Source organism: Pyrgilauda ruficollis, unplaced genomic scaffold, assembly GCF_017590135.1.
Source record: "Pyrgilauda ruficollis isolate IOZ18807 unplaced genomic scaffold, ASM1759013v1 scaffold93, whole genome shotgun sequence".
In the NCBI taxonomy this organism is placed as follows: Eukaryota; Metazoa; Chordata; class Aves; order Passeriformes; family Passeridae; genus Pyrgilauda; species Pyrgilauda ruficollis.
The window spans coordinates 1,580,199-1,604,256 of record NW_024531377.1 but is presented as its reverse complement, the minus strand read 5'-3'; the positions used below and the strand labels follow the sequence as shown (position 1 = coordinate 1,604,256).

General features: G+C 37.1%; 1 protein-coding gene across 10 annotated transcripts in view; it reads right to left on the bottom strand.

Annotated features, from left to right (window-relative positions):
- NRXN1 (neurexin 1) overlaps positions 1 to 24,058 on the bottom strand; it is a 669,617-nt gene that overhangs the window by 378,062 nt on the left and 267,497 nt on the right. For all 10 annotated transcript variants that reach the window (XM_041489370.1, XM_041489359.1, XM_041489362.1 and 7 more), the window contains 2 exons: positions 17,084 to 17,467; positions 9,114 to 9,317 (listed from right to left, as the gene is read on the bottom strand). In XM_041489370.1, the coding sequence (XP_041345304.1) occupies positions 9,114 to 9,317; positions 17,084 to 17,467 (588 nt within the window). The remainder of the gene's footprint in view (positions 1 to 9,113; positions 9,318 to 17,083; positions 17,468 to 24,058) is intronic.

The window sequence follows — 24,058 nt, the reverse complement described above, 5'->3', positions numbered from 1 at the left end:
GAGAACTCATTTTTGGAAGCCAAATGTGCCTTCATTGTTTCCTTCTCAGAGCACTGCCTCAAGCCAAACTATATCCATGTGAAATTTCCCAAAAAGCCACAAAATAACATGGATTTCAGACCTTTATTATCTTATGTGAATGGCCCAAAAGCACAACATCCCCTTAGCTGGCATCTCCTAATACATATCCTCTTTGTGAAGCTCAATGGCTTTTCCTCATGATGAAACTCCCTAAAATTTCCTAGGTTCCACATCCAGCTTGTTTGATAAACCTAATTCAGAAGAGAATAACTGTGATGTGCATAACTGAAGGTGCACATGTTAACTCAGAACCATTTCCCATCATTTCCCTTCAGTTGTCTGAAATATCACTTCCTTAATTGCTATAAATCAAGCATTCCACATCTTAAGAAGTATGTTTCTGCCTTTCTGCACATAACATGTACTTTTCCAGGATGTTGTTGCTTAGATGTAGGCCAAATGAATTCATTTTGGGACAGCATAAATCTGTGTTGCTGAAAAAAGCAATGCACTCTTTCTACTAGAGGTTGCTTCTCTACTGTCCCTGCAACATCCTGCCTCCCCCTCTTCCTGTTTTATTCTACAACAGGTGTCAGAAAGTTGCAGCAAGTCAAAATTAGCAATTTTTTTAGTGGATCAGTTTAGTCAAATTCATCACATAGACACTTGAACCTTTTGTGCTGGCAGCAAAGCAATGGACCATGTAAGAGCAGGACCAGCAGACAGGGAGACAGAAGAACACAGTTTTTAAAGCAAATGAGAGGGGTTTTTTTGGGGGGCAGACAAAATTCTGCAACACAAAAACCAAAGAATGGTACGCAAACTTTTGAAAAATGACCAGAAGTGGCCCTGCTGGTTCACTTTTCTCTCATACCATTCAAGAAACAGCCACTACTTTTCTCCAGAGCAGGTGAGCAAGCAGACTGCAGGAAGACGTGAACGGCTTTGCAGTCACTGCCCCAGTGAGCCAATTAATGTGTTGGGCTGACCGGGTATAACCTGTGCAGCACCACTTCCTTCCACTCTATATTTATCAGAAAAAGAGAAATTAGAGGCATCTCTCATAACTGGCTTCTGTGGCTGTACAGAAGAAATTATGTGCTATCCCTTAATGACTTCATCCCTCCTGATTGTATTTATACAGGCAGGCTCTTTGGCTTCCAAACCTGAACTTTCTTCCCAAGCTGCGATGCTTTCAACCTTTGTTCCAAACATAGTGCCTGGAACAAGACAGGATGGTCTTAGTGCAGCTTCTGGACTGAGTACTGAGGACTGCAGTGAGAGTCTCTGAGTAAAGCAGCAGTTTTCCCATTTTTGCCATGCTGTCTATTGGCAACTAGGAGATCGTAATCAGAATTTGACTGAATAGGACCAGGTATGTTTTCAGATTTGTTGCATAGTAGCAAATTCTGTTTTTCAGGAAATTATATGAAAAGGGACCTTTAAACTCTTATTGCTGAATGAGAAGGAATCCAATGACTTCCTGTTCTCAATCTGCAAAGTATAGGCAAAGTTTTAAAGGAATTATTTATAATTATTTCAAACTTTGCGCTGCAAACAGAGGGAAGTTCCTGACTGAACTTGCAGAGAAAGTACCCTGCTGATTTGCTGCATGTCCTCCATGGTAAAACTCTTTTACATACTTTTGCCAGGCTGTCAGCCACACTTAATGAGGGAAAGATCAAAACTCATGCAATTCATAAGCACTCTGTAAGAAAACAGGCCAAGTACAAAATCTTACATTTTGGGTGGAGCTACAAAATTGAATCGTTTTAATGATTTTCTGCTGCAAACAACAGCTAAAGAGAGAGCAAGTAATATATTCTAATAATTCTTTTCCCCATAGTAGGAAGATAATACATGGAAAAGTATTAATGATTTGCTTATCACAGAAGATTTAGGACTATCCATAAGAGCACAGCTGAAGATTTTTGATTTTGCAATAAAATGCAGTTTTACAAGCAGTATTTTTCAAAAGGACGTATAGTCTTTATGTAAGATTTTCTGCTGCTTAAAATTCATGCGCACATCAAGAATACAATGTAATTGAACACCATTGCTGGTTCTTTAATAGATACAATTCTCTTCTTATTTACCAATAATCTGACAAAGCTCCTCGTCATACCCTGGATTTGTAGGATACTTTGACAAGAAAGAAATGCTTCAGTAACAGATGTTTCCAAATAGAATAACTTAATCATCTTTAATGTGCACGTCTGCGGAATAGGAAAATTTTAAAAGGATGAGCACACAAAAGAAGGAAAAAAAGATTAAGGGCTATAGAGAAGAACAGAGAATTGAAATGGCATGAGAAAATAAACTGAGAGAACGATAAATTATATGGAGAATGGGTGAAAAACTAGATAGACACAAGAACGAGGGGTGCATGTAAATACAACCACTGAAGGGGAACTTTGCTGGAAGAACAAACAGAAAACCTTCTAAACCCAGGAAAACCTTCCTAACCCAGGAAAACCTTCCTAATTTATAAGGGTGGACACCAAGACTGCAGACCTGGTTCACACACACCCTGGGGAATTGTGTACACATTTACTGCCACGGGACTCTCTGCTCCCTGACATCCTGCAATTCATAATCATTTCTCCTGACAGTCCTGCATGTGAGCATAACTGAATTCAGTGCCATTGCTCCGTGAGTTATTGCCTGCAGAAGCAAAGATGCGTACTAGAAAACTGACCTAAATCTTCCCTGCACTGTGTGCCACAAGCTGAGCAATCTTTCACAGCACCATTAAAAAAATGTGTCCTGTATTTTTTCATATTGAACAAAAGTATCAGACTGGGAAATGAGAGCCAGCTATTTACCAATTAACATTATTAGTGGTATAATGTACCAGTTAATAAAAAAACTCCCCATCAGTCCTACTTGGTTAACTCATATAAAAATATAGAAAATTTATTTCCAGAAATGATAGCAATAAAATAATAATAATAAAGCACTCACAGCCCAAAAGATTAAATAATGTGTAAGACTGCAGACATCTGTGACAAAAGCATATTGAATATTAAAACCAGCAGCCTTTATAGCTACCTGGATTTTTCAGATACTAATATTTTGGAATAATTAAAACTGAAAAAAAAGGGGGAATTTAATTTAAGTCAAGATCCTAGCCTTTAACGTTACAGCAATGAAAAATATGAAATTTTAGCACATCTGTTTTTGTTCACAAGTCATTCAGAAACTGTTACTGAACTGCAATGGAAATTTTATTGGGATGAAGTTCTGTCTCTAAGAAATACTAGGGAAAAATCCCATTCAATTCAATAGGATTCATGGCTATTTATAATTTATGCTTGATAGTTTGCAATGAAAGGGTAGCAATTACTTCCTTCATTGAAAGGGAGAAATATTTTGGGGCTTTTATATATATTTTTTTATATCATTTATTCTTTGGAAATTTTTAGGGATTAGTTTACCAATTCTGTGTATAATGTAGAAGACATCTACAGCTATTTAACTTATTTTTTACAGAACAATTAATGCCAAAAAATGCTGTTACATTCATATTATTTAAAACAACAGAGTTCAGTGCAGTCTTATTTTTAAATGAGGTCATCACCTCTATGAGCACTAACACGGAAACCACAGCAGCTATTTATGTTCATCAAATAAGTTTCTTCCTTTCTCCTGGTGTCAGCCCCAGCACTGACCTACATGTACCTGCAATTTAAAAGGACCATTTAATTCACTGCCTGACAGACAATTTAATTTCGCAAGCTTGTAGCTCTGAAGAACACAATTAAGTTGTTTAAGGATGTACAAACCCAACCTTTCGGCAATGGTATTTTCTGACTGACATGAGGCAGAATTTCTAGTGATGTACAGTTTTATGGGCATACCAGTCTTCTAGCCTGGCACAAAATATTTAGCGTGCCACAAATTGTTAATGAAACATAAGTTCAGTAGTGATCTGATATCTGATGAACATTTTAAAATTTTTTAAAAAGTTCTGTCCTCCAAATAAGGAGGACAAATAAAAAAGTTCTGTCCTCCAAAATGCCACCTCTTCTGCAAGACAGGACATCAGCTAAAGGTGAAGGGATGACCATGTGTAGAAAAAGTTGCTGCCATAATCTTAGCTCTGTCAGCCAACACTTATTCATTTAATCTGCAGTGAGCAGAAGACAGGCTTCAGGAGAAAGTGAGAGGAGGAAGAAGTGCACTATTTTATCCCCTGGGTTTACAGTTCACAGCAGGAGAAGGTGTTGACATTCTTTACATTCACGTTTTCCTTTTTCTTCTCTCAAGCCTGCTGATGTTCAGCTGAAGTTTTTGGATTTTTTTTTTAATTGTCTCTCCAAATTCAAACCAGATACCTTCATCCTGACATTAACTCTTTACTAGTCTAGTTATGACATATAACTCTCAGTCCCAGCACTGAGATTATATTAACAGGACTAATTTCTACGTAACAGAAATAGGAAATGGAAAAAAAAGTTTTTCAAACATGAAAACCAGATTTACTATCAACCTAAAATCAGGATTGATACATATCCAGCTCTCAGCAGAAAGAAGGGCAGCACTCAACTATCACAGTGTTTAGCAACTTAATACTCCAGATCTGGATGCTGTTGCTTTGAAACAAATCGTGTCCCACTAAACCTCATTGTATTTTCTAATAAGCATTTTTAAGGACTACTTAGACCAATAATTTTCCATAATCTAAAAATTAGGATATAGAAATTGCTCGTGAAACATCTGGTTGCTGAAAATCTCCAGTGCAGACAAGAAAGCATTGTAGTACTTACCATACCGAAAGCTCACAAAACCCTGCTGAGTACACACAAGCACCACAGGGAGATGGAAATAATCACCCAAGTTCATTTATAACAACAAAAACACTATAAACAAACTGTGAAGAAAAATAACTTATAAGTATTTTATACCAAGGATATTTTGTAGAGAGGTTATGTTGCTTCTGTATGAGCCCAAGAATTTGTAAGTGCTAATCCAATCCAGCAGATACATTGCTCCTCTTTGCAATCCTCTAACTGGAAGCTTATTTGTGTTTGCAGATTCTCTTTTGATCCAAGCCTTGCTTAAAAACGAAACCTAGAAACCATTTAAATTTATCTTCGACATGTCATTTAATCCAAAAGAGACTAAAAAATGAAAACACCTGTAATATTGTGGCTTCATTTCTGGGTGGTTTCCTTATTTTAGTAACTCTGTTTTCAGATGGATTTTCTGATTTTATTAAGGAAGCTAAGAAAAAAGCAATATTGCTTTTCCTAGGAAAAGAAGGAATTTACCAAAGGCAGGCAGCCTCATTACAGATCTGCCCCAAAAAGCTGCTTATCTTACACTTGTTTCTTCTGAGATTTCATTAGTAGAAAACAATAGTGTCCTGTGGCAGATCAAGAAAATGTTTCTGAGATTTTTCATAATTTTATATATTTTAGCAAGTGAGAATTTTTTACTTTCTTATTATTTTCTTTTTAATATGAGGACAATATCTTTATGCCTTGGTGATTACAAGCATTTCCGTTATTGCATTGAAGCCTCTCTGAATTTAAGAACAGGTTAAATTACAGACTTGTCTCAGGAAATTTGTCTGCTTTTTAATACCAATGCTGTATTTTTTCCTTGTAAAAATTATTAATTAAAAATCTATTAGCAAATGACGCTTTAAGAATAAGTTCAGACTCTTGTTTTTCTTTATGGGTTATAAAACTATTAAGGAATGTTTTGTTAATATATTTTAACTCTTACCAACTACAGATTAAACCTGTGCAGTTTGTTGTTTAGCTTTTTTTTCTATTTTTGTAAAGCCAGTCCTCTGGCCTGCAAAACCTGTTAGGAAGGGAAAAAGAAAAACAACCCAAAACTCAAATCTACCATACTTACTATCAATAATTTTGTTGACACCATTCAGGAATTCCATAGACTCAAAATAAAATCACAGTCCTTTTTCTCCTTTCAGAATATAGCCTCTTAATCCAAATAATATCAGAAGTTAAAATTTAGTCCATTCATCTGGCAAATGTTTCCCTCTGTTTCATAAACATGCATATCACAGAGAAAAATTGTTCAATTCAAGGATTTTTAACATAATTAGAGTGTAAAAAATCATCATAGAAATACAGTCATTCTCAGACTTAATAATGCCCTTATTGCAATGTATCACATTTCCATATATTGAAGATTTAGCAAAACCAAATCGTGCTATAACCAGCCAGTAAATACAGGTAATTTCCTAGAGGAATTGTAAAATAGAAATTTTTGTAGTAAAAACTATTGCGTTCCAACAATCCAACGACAAGTTGAAGGCAAAATGTCAGGAAAATTAGAAGGAGGACGTGGGAAAATAAAGTGTAACAGCTTATCAGAAATGCTAGTTCAAAAATTCCATGGCCACTGTAAATATAAAATAGCCTATCTAGAATAACACAGTACTACAGGCACCATTTCCTCTAGGCTTGTTTACAACCTGTAGAACGCTTCCTTTTTAATATTCTAGTTAATATTATGTCCTATGTGAAGGACAAAAAGCAAGTGTTAAAATATATGATGACTTTTTACACAATGATAATTAATCATCACATTTCATTAATAAATTATCAAATGCTTGCAAGCTGTCCACAATCTTTTTCATTCTAGTTTGCATATTTTACAATGGTGGAATAACATTTTAAAAAGTTTGAATAGGCACTTACTGGAATTACAGTTAATCCTGATACAGTCTAGATGGGGAAGAATAGATGAAAAATGAAAATTTATCCTTCAAGGTAATAGCTGCAGACATCCAATAAAATCACAGTCCACCCTTCCGGGGACAGACACATGCAAATATGGCCACTCCATATGATCAGTCTTTACATACTGTTATAACCCAGATATACTGCGAGAAGTCTTTACCAATAGAAACGACAAATAGGGTAAAAATGGCCAATTTCAAACAAAGCTACATGGTGACAAATCTAAGTGAAAAGTCAGGATTAAAAGTCAAAGATGCTTAACTGAGGCAGGCTGCAACTTTCTCCCCATCTGTGAAAGAACAGGTAATTTCTCTCAGTGCAATTAGAAAGTGCTCCGTCACAATGGGTCATAGAGCAGGCCAGGCCACAATCAGACACCTTGGACAACTTGTGGATAGTATAACCTCAAAGGCTCATCTTCAGAAGCTAAGGACTGACACACAGAGCTCATCACCCAGGCCCAGAAATAAGGGGTTGTGGGTTTACATGTCCTTAATGTCTAGATTTTAGAAATGAACAGTGACTACTTGAAAGTTATATTAATATAGAGAAAAATAAATCATGTATTAATAAACACTAATTAGAAAACAAAGAGAATCCTTTCTATTTTAAGATTATTTTCTTGCCTGACTTAAAAAAAAAAAAAAGAGAGAAATAATAAAAAAAGGGGTGTTGGAGGAAGAAACAATATTGTTAGGGCATGGATTTATTTCCTTTTTGTTGACTTTCATGAACTATAGAAGTAGGCAGAGGATGATGTTTTTTACATAAAGTGATTAACCTGATTTGTGCATGATCCTCTCCTGGGCTACCTACATTAATTTATTACTTTAAAAAAACCAAACCAAAACAAACAAACAAAACAAAAACAAACAAAAAACAACAAAAAAAACCCCCAAAAAACAAAAACAAACCCCCAAAAAAACAAACGTCAAACCCTACACTATGCTACTTGGTTTGTATGGCTACTCCTGGTTTACACCTTTGAGGAACATATATACCATCAAACCTAGATTTTGTTTCCATATAGCTGAGTTTGCCATGTGTCGTCAACCGCATCAGAAAAGTGGTTGCAAACAGCCGAGGAGCAGCACCTGCACACCCCCTTTACAGAAAGCCTCGGAGCCTCCCGCCATGGCCTCCCTGCAGGAGGGGACAGGCAAGGAAGGGTCACCTGTGACACCCTTTTCTCCTCCTCCTCCTCCTCACCACTAGACACCAGGGCAGCATTTCTGTGAGCGACACTTGGATGAAGTGCAGGGTCAAGGTGGTTATTTTCTTACCCCTCACTCCCCACTGGTGCTTTCTAAATCTGTGACTAAAGCAAAAAAAACCACTTCCATCTCTTTAAAAATAGCATCTTACCCCTCACTCCCCACTGGTGCTTTCTAAATCTGTGACTAAAGCAAAAAAAACACTTCAATCCCTTTAAAAATAGCATTCCCCTGAATGGGAATAGCTGCATGGGATGGGCATTTTCCTCCTGTTCTGTTTCAGGTCCTGACTTGGACTTATGCCACTTAAGTGTGGCAGAAGCTTCTTACGCCACTCTGCCACTTAAGCGTGGCAGAAGTGCTTTTATTTCTTTACTTACTGTTTTTTTTTTTTTTAAACTAGAGAGAATCATAACCTGACATTTTGTTCATCATATTTTAAACAATAAAAGCAATTTTTCTTTTTTTTTTTCTTTCTGTAAAAGGGCTTGTGCCTCCTGTGTTCACAAGGCTGTTTGCTGAGGGCCGCAGTCTTTGGGCATTGAAGGGTTGTGTTATCGTTCGATACTACAAAAATACCACTACAGAATTGTTTAAAAAAGAGGAGATGGATTTAATATAGATTTGACACATAAAAAAAGGAGACCAAGAAATCAATCAGTGGGCATATCTAACTGCAACATTTTCAGTGTTAAAACCAGAAAGTCTTTGATATATTTGCATGTCATAGATTATTGGTGGAGGTAAAATTGAGCTGACCTACATATATTTTGTTTCTCCTTGCACATTGAAATTCTGGAATTACTATTCTGAAGAAATTGTGGAGGGAGACCAATCTTCCACAATTAAAAAAAAACCAATTAAACCAAAAAATTACCACTGATGAACTTGTCTTCTTTTTTTAGAATACACAACAGTACAAAAATATTGTGATGGGTAATGTTAAGACTAAATAAAGAACACAAAAATGCAAAAGAAAACAAAAATAACTTGTAACAATGGTCGTGTATTTGTGTACATATGCAAATGCCGAATTGATGTGTGCTTATATATCATCTCAGTTTACTTTTAATGTTAAAACAGGCTGTTTCATAAATGTTTGCAAGCAAAAAGAAAAATGTAAAGAAAATGTTAATTTCTTGGAGGAAAAGGTTGTTACCTAGGTTGACCGTTAGCTTAACTCGTCCTGCATCCAGCTCTAACCGAAGGGTATCTGCAGATTCCCTGGAAGTCGTCGCCATTAAAATGCCATAAGCTCGCTGGGACCTGAACCTTAAAGAAACATCTTCTGCCTCTGTGTGCATCACAACAGGAAGCTGGATTTTCATAAACATACTTCCATCATAGCTTAAAATTGTTGCCTCTGGAAACACAAAGGAGAAAACCAGTTGTTAATGCTCTGTCTACTGAAACTCCTTAAAGGTAAGATGGCAAATGTATATTCAGTATATATGTAGTAGAAAAACTACATATTACTTTTCATTATTATTATGGGGAGACACAAGGGAAGTCAGGTTTGAGGGTTTTGTTAGGGTTTGTTTTGATTTGTTTTGTTTTTAAGTGACATGATCTTGATGCTTTTTAAACAAACAAAATTGTTCTTCAATGACCCAGTCAGTCACGTGTGAACCTTCAGTGAGATCAGTAAAATCACCTGTAAGGCAATGCTTGAAAGACCAGGCCTGTACTGCTCAAATTAGGTCAAATCAGTAAAAGATATTTAGGTAATCTTAACAGCATAACAAAAGCCCATGCCTGTCATTCCCCTAGATAATCACCTTAGAATGCTTCATGTATAAAACTATTAGCATTGCCACAACCATGGGTTGCAATTGTCATACAGTGAGCAAAAATCCTCCTGAAATGCATGGCTGTCCCCAGCACAGTTTGGATGGGGCACAGATTGTTCCATGACTACAAAACCCATGGTATGAACTCAAAAATGCTAATATGAACACCATGAGAGCCTCAGCAGGAGGATTGAGACTGGAATTGGCATATTGAGGGTAACATCTTAAAACCCTCAAGACAAGTGAAGAACTGTCACTTTCAGACATTCCAGGAAACCCTCCTGGCCAGAGGCTCTGGCACAGAGCAGTCACAGTCTGTTAGACCCCAGAGCAACCAGTCACAAGCTTTCTTTTTCCAGCTTCCAGGCTGGTAACAAGAAAGGTAGCAAAGAGACTGCATTTCTGCTCACAGGGAGGCACTGCAGTTCCTAGAAAGCAAAGGAAACATTTCTGAAATGTATTAGTAAGTTCTTTTTGGCTGGACAATCAAACACTGTGGGCAGAGAACACATATGAGAAGCTTCTCTACGCTTCAATTTGCTTCAGTGTAATGGAGGCACTTATCTAAAAGTTTATTGTGGTGTCAACGTGCAATAATATTTTCAATGACTAATACTACTGATACTATGTTAAAGTAAATATCACAACTGTGTTTGCCAAAATTGTTCCCAGAGCATATCTTGTATGCTGCTAAAGGCAGATAAGCTCTTCAAGACTTCCAGCCTACACAACCCACAGAAGGACAAAATGTTCCACTAACTCTGTGAGAGGCAAAATTGATAAATCATGTTTTCATTAAAACAATCAGAAAACGGCTTGGGTTAGGAGGAACCTTAAAGATCACCCCAGCTCCACCCATGTCCCCTGCCATGGGCAGGGACACTTCCCACTAGACCAGGTTGCTCCAAGCCCAACCCAAGCTGGCCTTGAACATTTCCAGGGGTGGGGCATCCACAGCTTCTCTGGGCAACCTTCTCTTGTGCAAAGAGTTTTAAATTCCCCCAATACAAATTTGAAGAAAAGGGTCTGATGGTGGGGAAAAAAAAGTGGTTACTGAGACTGCTGTGAAAGTCCCTAGATGTAACAGGTTATAAGAGTGCATGTACTGGTTTGATGATTTCTGACTATGCAGGTAATCATGTTTTCACCATATTTTGAATCTAAAATTGTTCAGTGAAGTAGATTAAATATTTAACTTGCAACAATTTGAAAAGTGATTTCAAGTCAAAGAGTTTCCAGTGGAAGGTGATTTGCTTTTGATGATTTGGGGTTTTTATTTGTTAGTTTGGGGGTTGGGTTTTTGTGGGTTTCCTTGTTTATTTATTAGTTCTTGGGGGAAGTCATGAAGAGGAGCTTTCAATTCCTTCCTATATCTAGCTGTCTACCCTGTGCATAAAAATCTCCCAAGATTTTTATCAAGGTAAACATAATTTAGGTAGGGAATTACAGGAAAAAACCTAAAGTTACATAGTAACGCAACAGAAAATAAAAAATATTTTGAATTTTCTATAGAAATCCACCACATTAATAGTATTCAGTATTTTCACATACAGAGTAAACCCAACATTCATCACTGCTAAAGCTCTCTTGCTAACAGATTATCTTAGGATAATGTAAAAAAGAGAGCTGTCAGAATCAGCGCTGCTACTTTTTGCCAACTTTCCTTTAGTTATTCAAGTTGTTTTGGTTTTTTTTTGTTTTTTTGTTTTTTTTTTAATTGCAGAAAAAGGAGAGAAGGAACTTAATTGGAGACAATTTAATTGGGGATGGCCTGTGAGTAACACCATGGTGAGCAGACCAATTGTGATTAGATACTTAATCCTCCAAAGCCATACTGTGCCAGCATTTTGGGAACAGATGTTCCAAGAACAGACCAAAGATGCTGAACAGAAGATCAAATGACTTAAAAGCTCTGGGCAATGAGGAAGCCCCCTCATGTCAACAAGCTCCTTTTAATATGTCAATATGCCCTTTCCAAGGCACAGGGTTTCTAAATATGAAAATATATTTGGGGAGAGAAAAAGGAAAAAGAAAAAACAAAACCCAACAAAACCCTTTCCAAACTACAAAAAAGAAAAAAACCCAAAAACTAACCAAAAACCCAAACAAAAACCAAACAAAAAAAAACCAAACCAAACAAAAACAACCAAGCAAAACTAAAGCCAGAAACAAAACAAGCCAAAAACGCAAAGGCAAATGTAAAACAAGAAACAAATAAAAACCAAACAAAACCAACCCCCAAAACTCCCAAACGACAAACAAAGCAGAACCAAGCACAAAATGGGCAGGAATGGATTGCTAATTTACAAGGCCTAGTCAGTAAGAAGGTGACCTTAATGACAAGAGGCACCAATTTCAAAAACCTTGAAGGAACAATTCAGTTAAAAATATGTATTTTTGCCAATTTTTTTTTTTTTTTTTGCTTTGGGCCAACTAATTCCTAGATGTCTCATCTTTACATGAAATCTACACTGCTAAATATTCTCACATAAGTGTTGGCAGAATGTCTTTTTTCTCTTGTTCAGCTTTCTCTTAATTATTAGATCAAAAGGTAATAGATTAAAAGTTTAGCTCAGGATATGATATTCATTTAAAGAAAGAAGGAAAAGAGTAATAGCTTTACTACCACTTCACTGTTGGGATGATAGTGCTGAAAAGAAAAAACACCAAAAAATCCTTATAAAATAATCACTGACAACTTTTTTTTTGGTGGCAGCAGATAAGTACATGCAGTGGAGTTATGAAGGAATACATGGCATTACATAGCACAGATATTTATATAAAAGTGTTTTATACATTCATTCTTTGACAGTTTTATAAACCTGACACTTCAAACTTTTCCAGCTCCTGTGCTAAAAACCAGCCAAGCAAAACACACAAATGAACCAAACTCCAAAACAACCCCCACAGAAGAGTTCAGTTCCCCTCTCATTTTTTTTTTTTCTTCAATTTGTTTCTTATTAAAATCTTCATGGCTGGATAGTCTTCTTTTCTACATACACACACACACACCACCTCAATTATCTCTGTGTCTAAAGCCAAGGATGCACAGATCAGTACTGACATGAGAAGAGATTCAGGACCTTAATTTCCACTTGAGCTGGAATTACCTAAATTGCTCAAGAGACTGAGGCACCAACTCTTCTGGAAACTTTCCTACATCTGCTCCTACCCTCAGAAATGCTCAACTGGATATTTTTAGAGTAAAGTAGAATTTCCTGAATAGATGCCATTCTGCAACTCACAGCCTATTTAAATAAAACTGAAACAAGTATGGACTAGGCACTTGGATTTCAGGGTTCTTTCGCATATGCTTTGAAGTCAAGTTTGAGTTGTTTTAAAAACATGATTCTTGGTGAGTACAAATGCCTATTGCACATAATTTAATAAAATAGGATCTTGTTTCCTCTGGACCCCTTGTGGTGCCTGTGAAGTCCCAAAGAAAGAATTATTAATTTTTTTTCTGCTTTTTCAGTTTCAGTGTGTCTGCAATAATATGAGGACTGTATTGCATCCCACAGAGCCACTTTTAAAGCATGAAATCACCCTCTCTTGTCTGCTGTCACTAAGCCTCACAAAAACTTTGCCCAGAAATGACAGACTATACAGCCCAGAGTCATACCAGGATATGTATGAGCAATCTGGATCATCAATAATCAAGTATTCAGATTTGCTCTCTGATCATTGTTTTATCTACCAGTGCAAGTAGAACAACAATGTTGTGCCCTAAAAATGCTCCTGATAGATATGATTTTACTCCTAGAAATTGTGTGAGTATTCAAATATATTGGCTGCTACTGAGTCAAATTTGAACTTTTTGTTTTCTTCCCAGGTGTTTTGCGTTTTCTACATGGTATCTTCTTCAGTCCACCTGGGCCCAAAGCTGCAGCCTTGGAGATTTATAGGGAACATTTCCATCAATTTGATAGAAACAATACTCTATATGTGATTATTTACTGGATAATGTGTGAATAGAAGCTCAAATTATTCCTCCTGATTCCTACACTGGTATTATTTCAGGGCTGAGGTCCTAAGCCACACTCTAAGTTTGTCACAACTTTAACACACAGGACCAATCCATTAATTTAAGACAGTGATGGAATTAGTATAATATTTAGAACCCCTGATTCTTCATGCCATCTATCCTCATACCACCTCTATTCTTAATTTAAAATTTTACAGCATCCAGGTATAACACAAGGAATGAAAGCTGCATTTCTTTAATGTGTATATGTGTATGTAGGGGTCTGTGCATACACAATACGGACATCTACACACACACTCTACTTTAAACAGATTTTCTCTTCAGAAATGTCAACTTCATAACCTTTGTCTGCATGCTTACTTTTTCTTATCCCTGTTTGATGATTTCACTACTGTTCCTGGCTATCCAGTCAAAGAATACACCTGCAAAAGGCTTTGCCAAGAAGCAGTCACCCACTCAGTGACCCACAAAGTAAGGGAGGACACCAAATTATATTGCTGTGACATCTGTCCATCCATCTGCTAGAGTTTTCAAAATCTACTAAAGCAAATCTACAAATTATGCTGGTTATTATTATTAACCTTACTGAAAATCAATAATAAAATCAACTATTACTTGCAACAGGATAAAATGGATGTGGCTATAAATATATACGTGTGTTGTGTATGCATATATATATATATATAATTTTAAGTATACACAAACTAAAATAGACCACAGTGGTGTTCCAGAAGTTTTGTGCACTAATGAGTTGAAATTATTTCAAGTTCTGAAACATCCATGTATGGATGTTAGCACTCCTATTTCAGGTGAATATGAAAAATAAAATTAAATGGAAATAAAAAGTAACTCCACACATTTTTTTAAAATTAAGACACCTTCATTACTTAATGCTAAATATTCTAGTTGTTTAATCTCCAGTATATTATTCTAAAGCTTTCTTAGTGAATCTGTATTGTTTGCTGAAATAAGTGTGTTCCCCTTTTATTTAAATTAGCTTGAATAGTTGTAAATGTGCTGCTTATGCCACCAAATACAAAAGTTTATCAGTTCCTACACATGGGTAGCAGTTATAATAACTTTGTGTGGTAGGATGCTTTCAGCATCCCAAAAGCTATAATCTTATTAATGCATGACCACTTGGGATATGAGTATTACTGAGAAGACATCTCCTTTCAGTGCAGTTCCCTCTGGAGAGGGAAACCCAAGAGCAGGAAATGATCTCATAGTGCTGAAATGCCACACATCTTTCTGTTGGACAAGAAACAAATGTTGTTGTGGAGGTGCCAACACCACCACTCCAGTACCACCATTCCCACCAGGGGAATGCACTGGGAAAATGAAGAATTAAGCTGGACAATGCTTGAAAATAAGGCATGGGAAATAAAAGGCAAAGGTTTCTTTATAAAACATCACCACCTGTCCAATGAGAGTATGGGAAGTTGCTGTGATGAAGCCTGCTTTCAGTTCTTTGCAGATCTGCATGTGTTTATGTCTCTACGGCACATGTTTCCTGGCTTTTCCGTGGAAATAAAACGCAAACCCGGTTTTGGCTCGAGCCCCTGTGTAATAGGAGAGTTTGGCCACAGGGTGGTACACCAGCCATGTTTAACCGAGGGCTGCGGGGATGCATCAGGCAGCTCCGTTATCCCTCTGCCTCCACCGGGAACAGCAGCCTGGAGAGCTCAGCGCAGCTGGCCGTGAGCCAGGGCATCAACAGCCAGAACGGGAGACAGAGAAGCCCCACTGAAGAACCTGAGAATCTACTTGCAAATGATGATAACATGATGATAATAATATATATGAAAATATAAATGATGATAAAATGATGATATAGTAGTTGTCCATACTACATAAATGCACATCTCTACTGACATACAACTTAAGACATTCATTGGGGGTTTTATTTCTCAATTTGCGATGAAACATTTTTGTTTCATCTGACAAACTCGAAAAATGAATCAAACTAGATGAAAAGAACTTACATTTTCAGTCAATAAACTTAAGGTTTAGATTTCAGGTTGAAGACAAATCCAAAGAAAATACTGTGTCAGCTGTGAGATGAAAAAATACAACTCCTGGCATTGAAACACTTTCTATTCCAATAAGAATAAGAATAAAAACCTTAGATATTAAACAATAAAAATATCTAATATTTTTATCTCCTTGTGTGCTTTCATTGAATCTTTCATTAGCACACTGCAATTTTAAATAAATCACAGGGTTTTCTATCTATTAACTAACCTCAACATCTGCCTTCCTTGCCACTATCCACCTTTTCAATTAAATAAATGGAGTTGGTAAATTTCACTGTTATCTTTTCTAGGCAAGAGGAGTACTCAGATTTTAGGTAACTTCAGTTTCCTTGGGTACTTGTATCTTTTTCAAAAAGAGATAAGTAGAAATATTAACTTCTACTGACTCTTCTGCTTTGACTCATGAGTGAAGTTCTGGCCATGGATTTAAGTGACACTGGAATTCAAAAATAAATTTAATTATAGAGGAATATATTGAAATAAATAGGCAGAGAACAAGACCTCATTTTGGAACTGGAATGTGACAATTTAGCTGATGCTTTAAGATTTAGACTTTATATTTTTCAAATCCTGTGCTGCATTAGTGCATAACTCTAAATTTCATATAAATTGCTAACTACCCTTCACACTTTGGCCAGACAAAAAAATTCCTCTGGGCCTGGAACCCCAGGACACCCTCCAGTCTCAGGCCTGAAAAGCACAAACAGAAGTGAACTGCAGGGGTGCACACTGGGGGTATATGACTTCATTACCTGAAGCAGCAATTAGAGGATTAACCCCTGATATGTATATGGACAAAACTTATATCTGTCTGAAAAACTTGCAACCATCGCCCATCTTGGGTGTAGCCTCTGGGAGGCTTCTACCCTGCCTAAGTTGTATCTATTGAAAGCCTTTAACACGTACTCACTTTATTCTCTTAACTTTGGCTAGCCTCTGTTATAGATAGCCACTCCAAAGCATCATAGCAATGCAATAATATTTAAAATTGCTTTCACAAAGCTTTTTCAGAGCTCAGCAATGTATGATGAGACACAAAAGGAGGCATTTTCTAGGTGATATTCAGCAGTACTGACTCTGTCATAGCCCCCTAATGCACCTTAGAGTCTCCCCTAAGATCTTTCCTCCAGAATTACTGCTTTGAGTCTAGAGCAGGGCTCTAGCTCAAATCAAGAGAAATCAAGGATTCTTTCTTTGCCTCAGGACACTTAGTGGCAGTTTACCATTTTTAATCATTGCACAGGATTTTTTTTTTTTATGGCTGTGGGGTTTTTTTTAATATATAAAAGTAGAAGTGCAGTCATGTCACAGAACCTACCTCTTTCGCACGATCTGCCAAGGTACCCCGTGCCAGAGCAATCACACACATATCTGTTCCACCCATCCCTGCACACACCATTGTTTTTACAGGGGTTGCTAAGGCAAGGCTTTGCAGTTTCTCTTGAGCATGAGGGTTTTACTCCAGCTGTGCTTTGAATTTCAGCCATCTGTCGAATATCTTTGCTTTGACCATCAATAAATAAATCCCGAATGCAGCCGACGTATCCATAATTGAGGAGTGCTGTCCACACTTCTGTTGGGAAGACCAGGCCTGCTTTATTTTCTGGTAAGCCTCCAAGATACAAGTCATCATCCAAGTCAAGGATTTCACTTTCCCCTGGTGCAGTGTATGGAGTACGTAACGTGTTCACAGATATCGTCCCTGGAAAGACAATTCAACGGGTGATTTGCAAGATATTTGATTTTGGTACTGCTTTTTTTACTCCATCATCTACATGACACATTAGCTCCTGGCAAACAGCTGGAAGTGAAGCAGAGGTATTTTACTTGTACAGCTATAGAATCACAGATACACTTCAGCATTTCCATTGCAGTGTAGTCAGGAAGTTAATGATCTAAAAATCCTTTATGCACAACACTGCATGGGCACAATACGAAAAGTAAGGGGATTTTATCTCCTAGGTACAGGAGTAATGCAGTTCATAGTTATTTTCAGAAATATCCTCTTCGTGCAGCAACAACAACAACAAAAATATCTTCACTCCCTCATACGTATTTCAAAGCTTTAAGGCCAGGGTTGCATTGATAGGTTACAACCTGGGAGGCAAACCTGAGGGTTTGGTTTGGGCCCAAAGACACAGCACTTTAAAAGACTTTGACCATTTTCAGTGGGCTTTGGGTAAGACTTTTTTTTTCTTTAAATGCAGAAGGAAAATGCTCTCATCTGCTGCCAGGCAGGCAATCATTAAGAAGGAAGTGATATGGTCCTGGAGGGAAAATCAATGCCTCTGACACTTATCTCAAAATGTGTGCATGTTACGATGAGAGGGAGAGAAGATGCATACAGACCTTCAGGAAACCAGAAATATCTTTTCCATTTTAGTCTAAAAATTTTACAAACAAAATTGAACCTAAAATAGAGTTCTTTTTATGAAGTGTCTAAACAAAGAAAATGTAATCATCAGCAAAGAACCTTTTTTTGGTGATACTTTGTTTAAAATAATGAGGTATGCAACACCTACAATTTGAATAAGAAGAAAAACACATTTAGAAAATACAGTCACAGAGCATACTTATGCCAACCAATTTTAATTTTATTTCTAAGTAAAATCGCTTGGCAAAAAAAATCTTCACGTAGATCTTCACAGAAGTGATTCCTTATCATTCTATGTGGGTACAAAAGCAAACAAAATATAAATCAAAATATTATACAGGTCACAAAACTAATGACCAGTCATATCATGCAAGACTGTTATCTGCTGGGTACGACATTGAAAGTGTTTTAGTGGTGACAAGACACTGAAGAATTGCGTTCACCATGATGAATTTAGCATACATATATATACAAAGTGAATATGATTCACCATCTCCACTGTTAGCCTGAAAAACATTCCAGAAGATAACACTGATTACCAAAAATGCTTCCACTGTGGTAGGAGTTGTGCATAAGAAGAAATTCACACTTTACACAGCATACGCACTAAAATGTGAGTTTTAAGCAAACAAAGGCAGGTCAGAAAAAGATCATTCTCGTACTTGGGTAGAGCCTAAAATTTAGGCTTCTCTTTTTTCTGTTCTTTTGTTGGTTCAGTAGGTTAACTTCAACAACATTGGCAGAATGAATATCTAAAAAATTTGGATCGTTAGTAAAAGCTGTTTGGGGTAAAGGTCTCAGGAAATCCAACTCCCATGTGAGACTTGAGACGTGGATTTTAGAAGGGGTGGATACCACAGTCTCCCTGCTATCAGAAGAGAACTAACAAGATAAAACAAAGGCTTGCATAGCATTTTTACATCTTTATAAGCATGTTTAAAGAGTGAAGATGTGGTCAGTTTTCCCTTTTATGTTTTCTAAGAAATGTTTTCTGTGTCAGTTGAATAATCCCATAGATATAAAAGTGAACTTCCAAGAAAGTAAGTAAGAAATAGGCATGCTGAAACAAGATACTTTTTCTTCCAAACTTCCATCTGTTTAAAACTGATAAGAGATTAGGGTTTGCTAACTCTAAAAATTTGTTGTTGCTTCTCAGCTTCTAGAAGCAGAACTTGTCACTCACATGGAATGCTTGCTATAGGTTTGATCTTAGGCATGCAAGCATAAACATTTTGAGATTTGATTAATCAGCTGAGTCAAACAAGGACACCTGTGAATGACCTGTCAAACCAAGAGAGACTTTTCAGAGAGCATCCTAGGGTATCAGGAAGGATGGCTAACAGCCAACAAATCTTTTTGTCTCTAAAAACATTAGAGACTGTAAATATAAATTGTACTTGTCCTCACAGTGTTTTTTACTGCTATTGTTGCTTGCTGCCATCTGTTGATGCACAGGCTAATTTAGGAGCAAACACTCTAAACCCATGTTCAGGCAGCACCCACTTGTGCACCCACACACGTTAACTCAGCTGCAGCCTCCAACAGCAAGCTCCAGCATGTGAACAGTGCTGCTTTCTGCTGGACAAAAACAGCCATATTTTCAACACATGAACAAAGAATCCCCAAAACTCTTTTTTTCTATTAAAAAAAAAAATCTACTATGTCTTGATTACCCTTCAGCTCACAGAAAAAGATAAATCTCTGCTAGTGTAGCTGCTACTCTGTGTTCCAAGTGAAAGCTTTGCAAGCACAGAAGGTGAATGATAAGGGAAACTGGTGACTGTGAGTTACAGTAAAGTGATAGATTGAAGCAGGAAATTTTTCTTCTCTGTGTCATAAAGGATTACCCTGAAGTGAGCTTAAGTATTATTTTGAATCGATGTCAATAGCTTCTTAAAGACATGAACTTCTTACCTTCCCAGGTAAAAGACACGAAACCCCATAAAATACTCTGTGTGAGAAGTCCTCTGAAACTTTATCTGAAACCTTGCAATCATGGCATTTAATGACTATGGGTAGAAAAACATGACAGGCAACGACACAGCCATCACTGCTGATGATATGCAAATCACCTTTTATGTATCTCTGACAGACAACAAACTTTACTCACTAAATGCTTTGTAAACACAGATGAAAAAAGGAAAATCCAAGTAAAATAAGGGAACAGAAAAATATTCCAAAATACAGCAAAAATTACAGAGCCTTTTAAGAATTCTACAACAAAATGCAGAACTCAAGTTCATAGAAAGTTGGCCTACAGAAAATAAACAATGGTTCCATCAGCACCTTTGGATTCCCAGTGCACTCAGAGCTGGACAGAGGTGGTAGCACATGCTGTTTCATGTTGGTGAGGGTTTCTTTATGCTTTTTTTGGGTTTTTTTTGTTTGGTGGGGTGTGAATTTTATTGATATTTTATTATAATAGTTTTTAAAATTTATTTCAGGGGTTTGGGTTTGTTTGTTTTCCTGTGGTTTGTTAGCATTTGATTTGGTTTTTTGGGTTTTTTTAAAAGCCTGTTATCTTTCTGGAGGGAAACTTTCTGAGTTCTACTGAAAATGTCTCAAGCTGGATCTCCTAACAATGAGAGAGGCTGCCACAGAAATTGAGGACTGTGATGCACACATCCTTTCATAGACTTCAATTCTACTTTCTCTGGGAATTATAGGCAGATTAAAAGAAATTGCTTTGATGGAAAACCAGTGTGCTCCAATCCAATCAGATGTTTCTGCTTATGAACATGAAGGGACATCACTTTCCATAGAAGAAGAAGGGGAAGCTAAGAGAGCATGCAAATGTCTTATGTGGCCAGCACAAAAAGGGTTAATAAATTTCCTTGTAGAGATACTAAAATGTCATTCTCAAGACAGAATTGTCATATTTTACAGGAGGAAGTAATGGGACATTTCTTGTTCAACAAAATAACCTAGAGAAAACAGATTTTATGTCGAAGCAGCAGATTCAGACGAGCACTGGGTGCTCGAGCGAGAGTGAAAACTATAACTTGAAATTGTAACATCTCTGGAGTAAGAGCCATCCTTAAACTTCCTTCTTTTCATAACAGCACTCAGAACCAGATAAGCAGTGATACCACTTCTTTGAAAAGAGCCATAATGTGTTCCAGGAAACAAGCAGCTTCCATTCAAAGTTTTTTAAGACTCAAAGTAGGAAATAATTTTTGTATTTCTATCACAATAAGAAAACAATGGAAGAAGGCTGACAGCACGTGATTTGTCCTGCTTGAAAGAAGTAAAAGGGAATGACAAAGACAAGAAGGTGTAGGGTGACTTATTTAGTCTGGGAATTCATGATCTGGCTTCAGATTCTAAAAACAAGATTCTGCAGCATTTCACCTGAGAACACAGTGCAATTTAACACTCAGAAACTTTTTGCTGCATTGGAAAAGCAGATTGAGAAAAACTAATGAAGTTATGGTTTTCAGCAGGAATTATTGACTTAAAAGGATAACTGATTAGTGCGAAGTCCTTCAAAGGACGAGTCAACAATATCAGTCAAGAATAACACAATAACACACGTGAGCAAAAAGGGAAATATATTAGGGATTATACAGAAGCCTATTGTGCCACTTGGCTGAGTGTTGGTTAAGTTTTATCTTGGATTCTGAGAAAGATGTAGATCAGCCAAGGAAGCTGCAGATCATTGAAAGAATCTTCGTTAAAATGCAATATAAACCCATCCTCCCACGTATGAAAACTATTAACATCTGTTGAAAAAGGAACACGTAAATCTGGCTGTTATTAAAAGGTTAAAAAGATGTGGGAAGCAATATGTAGAAGAGTACATGTGAAAAAAAAAGAACCTGCAACAACACCACATGTAATAGACAACACAAAGCACTACTTACAGTGAGATGTTGATTATAGTTAAGCTCTGATTACATACTCCAGAAATCATTTCTGGAGTTCAACCTGAAACTAACTTTAGTTCAAAATTTCAGTGACTCAGCCCTTAAATGCTACCTATGAATAGATGCTGATACATTGTACTTTATGCTGCCCTGCACAATTGGAGGTTGACAAGAAGAGTAAGTTCCCTCCCTGAATTCACTATGTAATGGTGGCTTCCAAAGGATGAATGGTGGTTTAGCAACAAAAAAAAAAAAAAAAAAGATTATCCTTGCATATGGCAAACAGTTTAACAAAATAATTAAAGAATACTTAACTCTCAGACAACAGTTTTAAACCTATTCCTACTGTGTTACAAGAAACACTGTGAGCAAAGACCTTTACAGCTGCTTCACAGTTGTTTTTTATTTAGTTTGGGATTGTGGATTTTTTTCCTAATTCTCTTTTTCTGCAGAGTCTGCAGTACTGTTAAGAGCAGAACAGGCAAACATCTCCCTTAGGTATCACTTAATGAGCCTCTCCAATCATATTCATTATCTCAGCAATTTACTTTTTCCTAAAACTGTGCATAAGAAACAAAAATCACATTTCTAAATCTCGTCTCTTTCCTGATCAGTTAAATATGAAGATTTTAAGTGCAGCTACTGCAACTGTTCTGATCTCTCTGCTTGCCTGGCACGGCCTATTTTAGCTGCTTTTTGTGTGTGTGAAAAACATCTGCTTATTAAGAAATGTTGAAAAATCAGAGCATGGTATTAATTCCAAATACATCCTCTGTGTTAAAACACAATATAATAGCTGTGATAAGGACTGTGGCTGCATGCCCGTGGCCAAGACAGGGCACAAGAGAGGCAGCTATGAAGCTGTGGTCCTTCCCAGAAATTCAGGATGTACAGCTCAGGAGTACTGGGGGAAAACTCAGGACACATAGCTGGTAGCACTGCTGCACACCTAGCAAGAAGGATGGACCAGGGGAGAATATCTTATGAATATTTCTTATGCCTAACCCTTAAATGTTAACTAAATATGGTCTCAGGAACTCTGGCCCACCAGTGATCTTTTTTTAGGTGAGAAAGCACTCAGAGTAAGTCCTACAGGAAACAGAATGGGATTCTAGGGTGAAAACAAGAATAACAGGTCAAAGCTTTCAGCAAAAGGAAATTAAAAGGCACCATATCTTCCCTCTTCCTTGTATCTTTCAAAATCTGAGTGGATTGACAGAATTACTAGTGAGTGGCGCCTGGCTGATTACAATTTAAAAATGTATTCAGATTCCTTACACCTCCCTCTCTCCTCCACCACAGTCCCAGAGAAGCAAAGGTAAAGTCAGTAGCTTAGAGTGGATGCTCGCTGCGACTGAGGGTCTGGAAGAGAGCAAAGAATGAGAAATAAATCTAGTACATGCTGATCCAGCTAATATGAAAGTCAATGAAATTAGCAAAGCTCCTTGAGAAATGTCACAACATTCTTCTATAGGAGAGAACCACTCTGCATTGGATTTGAAGTCTAGGAGCAAAAGGTTGAAAGACACCAAACTTAATTTAAAGAAGAAAAGAATCACAGCTTATTTGAGCTACTTATTCATTAACAGAAGAATCTCTTTATGATTGATAGCTAGGGAAATATGCTGTCAATGGCAACAAGAAAGTCTCAGAAAAGACTTTTTTTTCTATACAAGGAATATTCATTCAGTTATATAAAAATTCTGAAGGAAAGCTAGTGAAAAGTAATCATATTCATGTGATTTTTAGTATGTTTGGTCTGGGCTAGAGAAAAGAAAACAAAAAACATCCCGAAATCATAAAGTGAATTTTATTCATTATGGGTAAAACAATGCATAACTTGACCATGACGTGGAGGGGGATGAGGTACTCAGGAGAGTGAGGAGGGCACACAGCAAAGTCACTGCCCTGGACTTCAGGAGAGCAGACTTTGGCCTTTTCAAGGCACTATTGAGGGGAGCCCAAAGGGAAAGAGCCCTGGAGGGCAGAGGGCCCAAGGATGCTGGCTGGTGTTCAAGGAACACTTTCTCCAAGGTCAGACACGATGCATCCC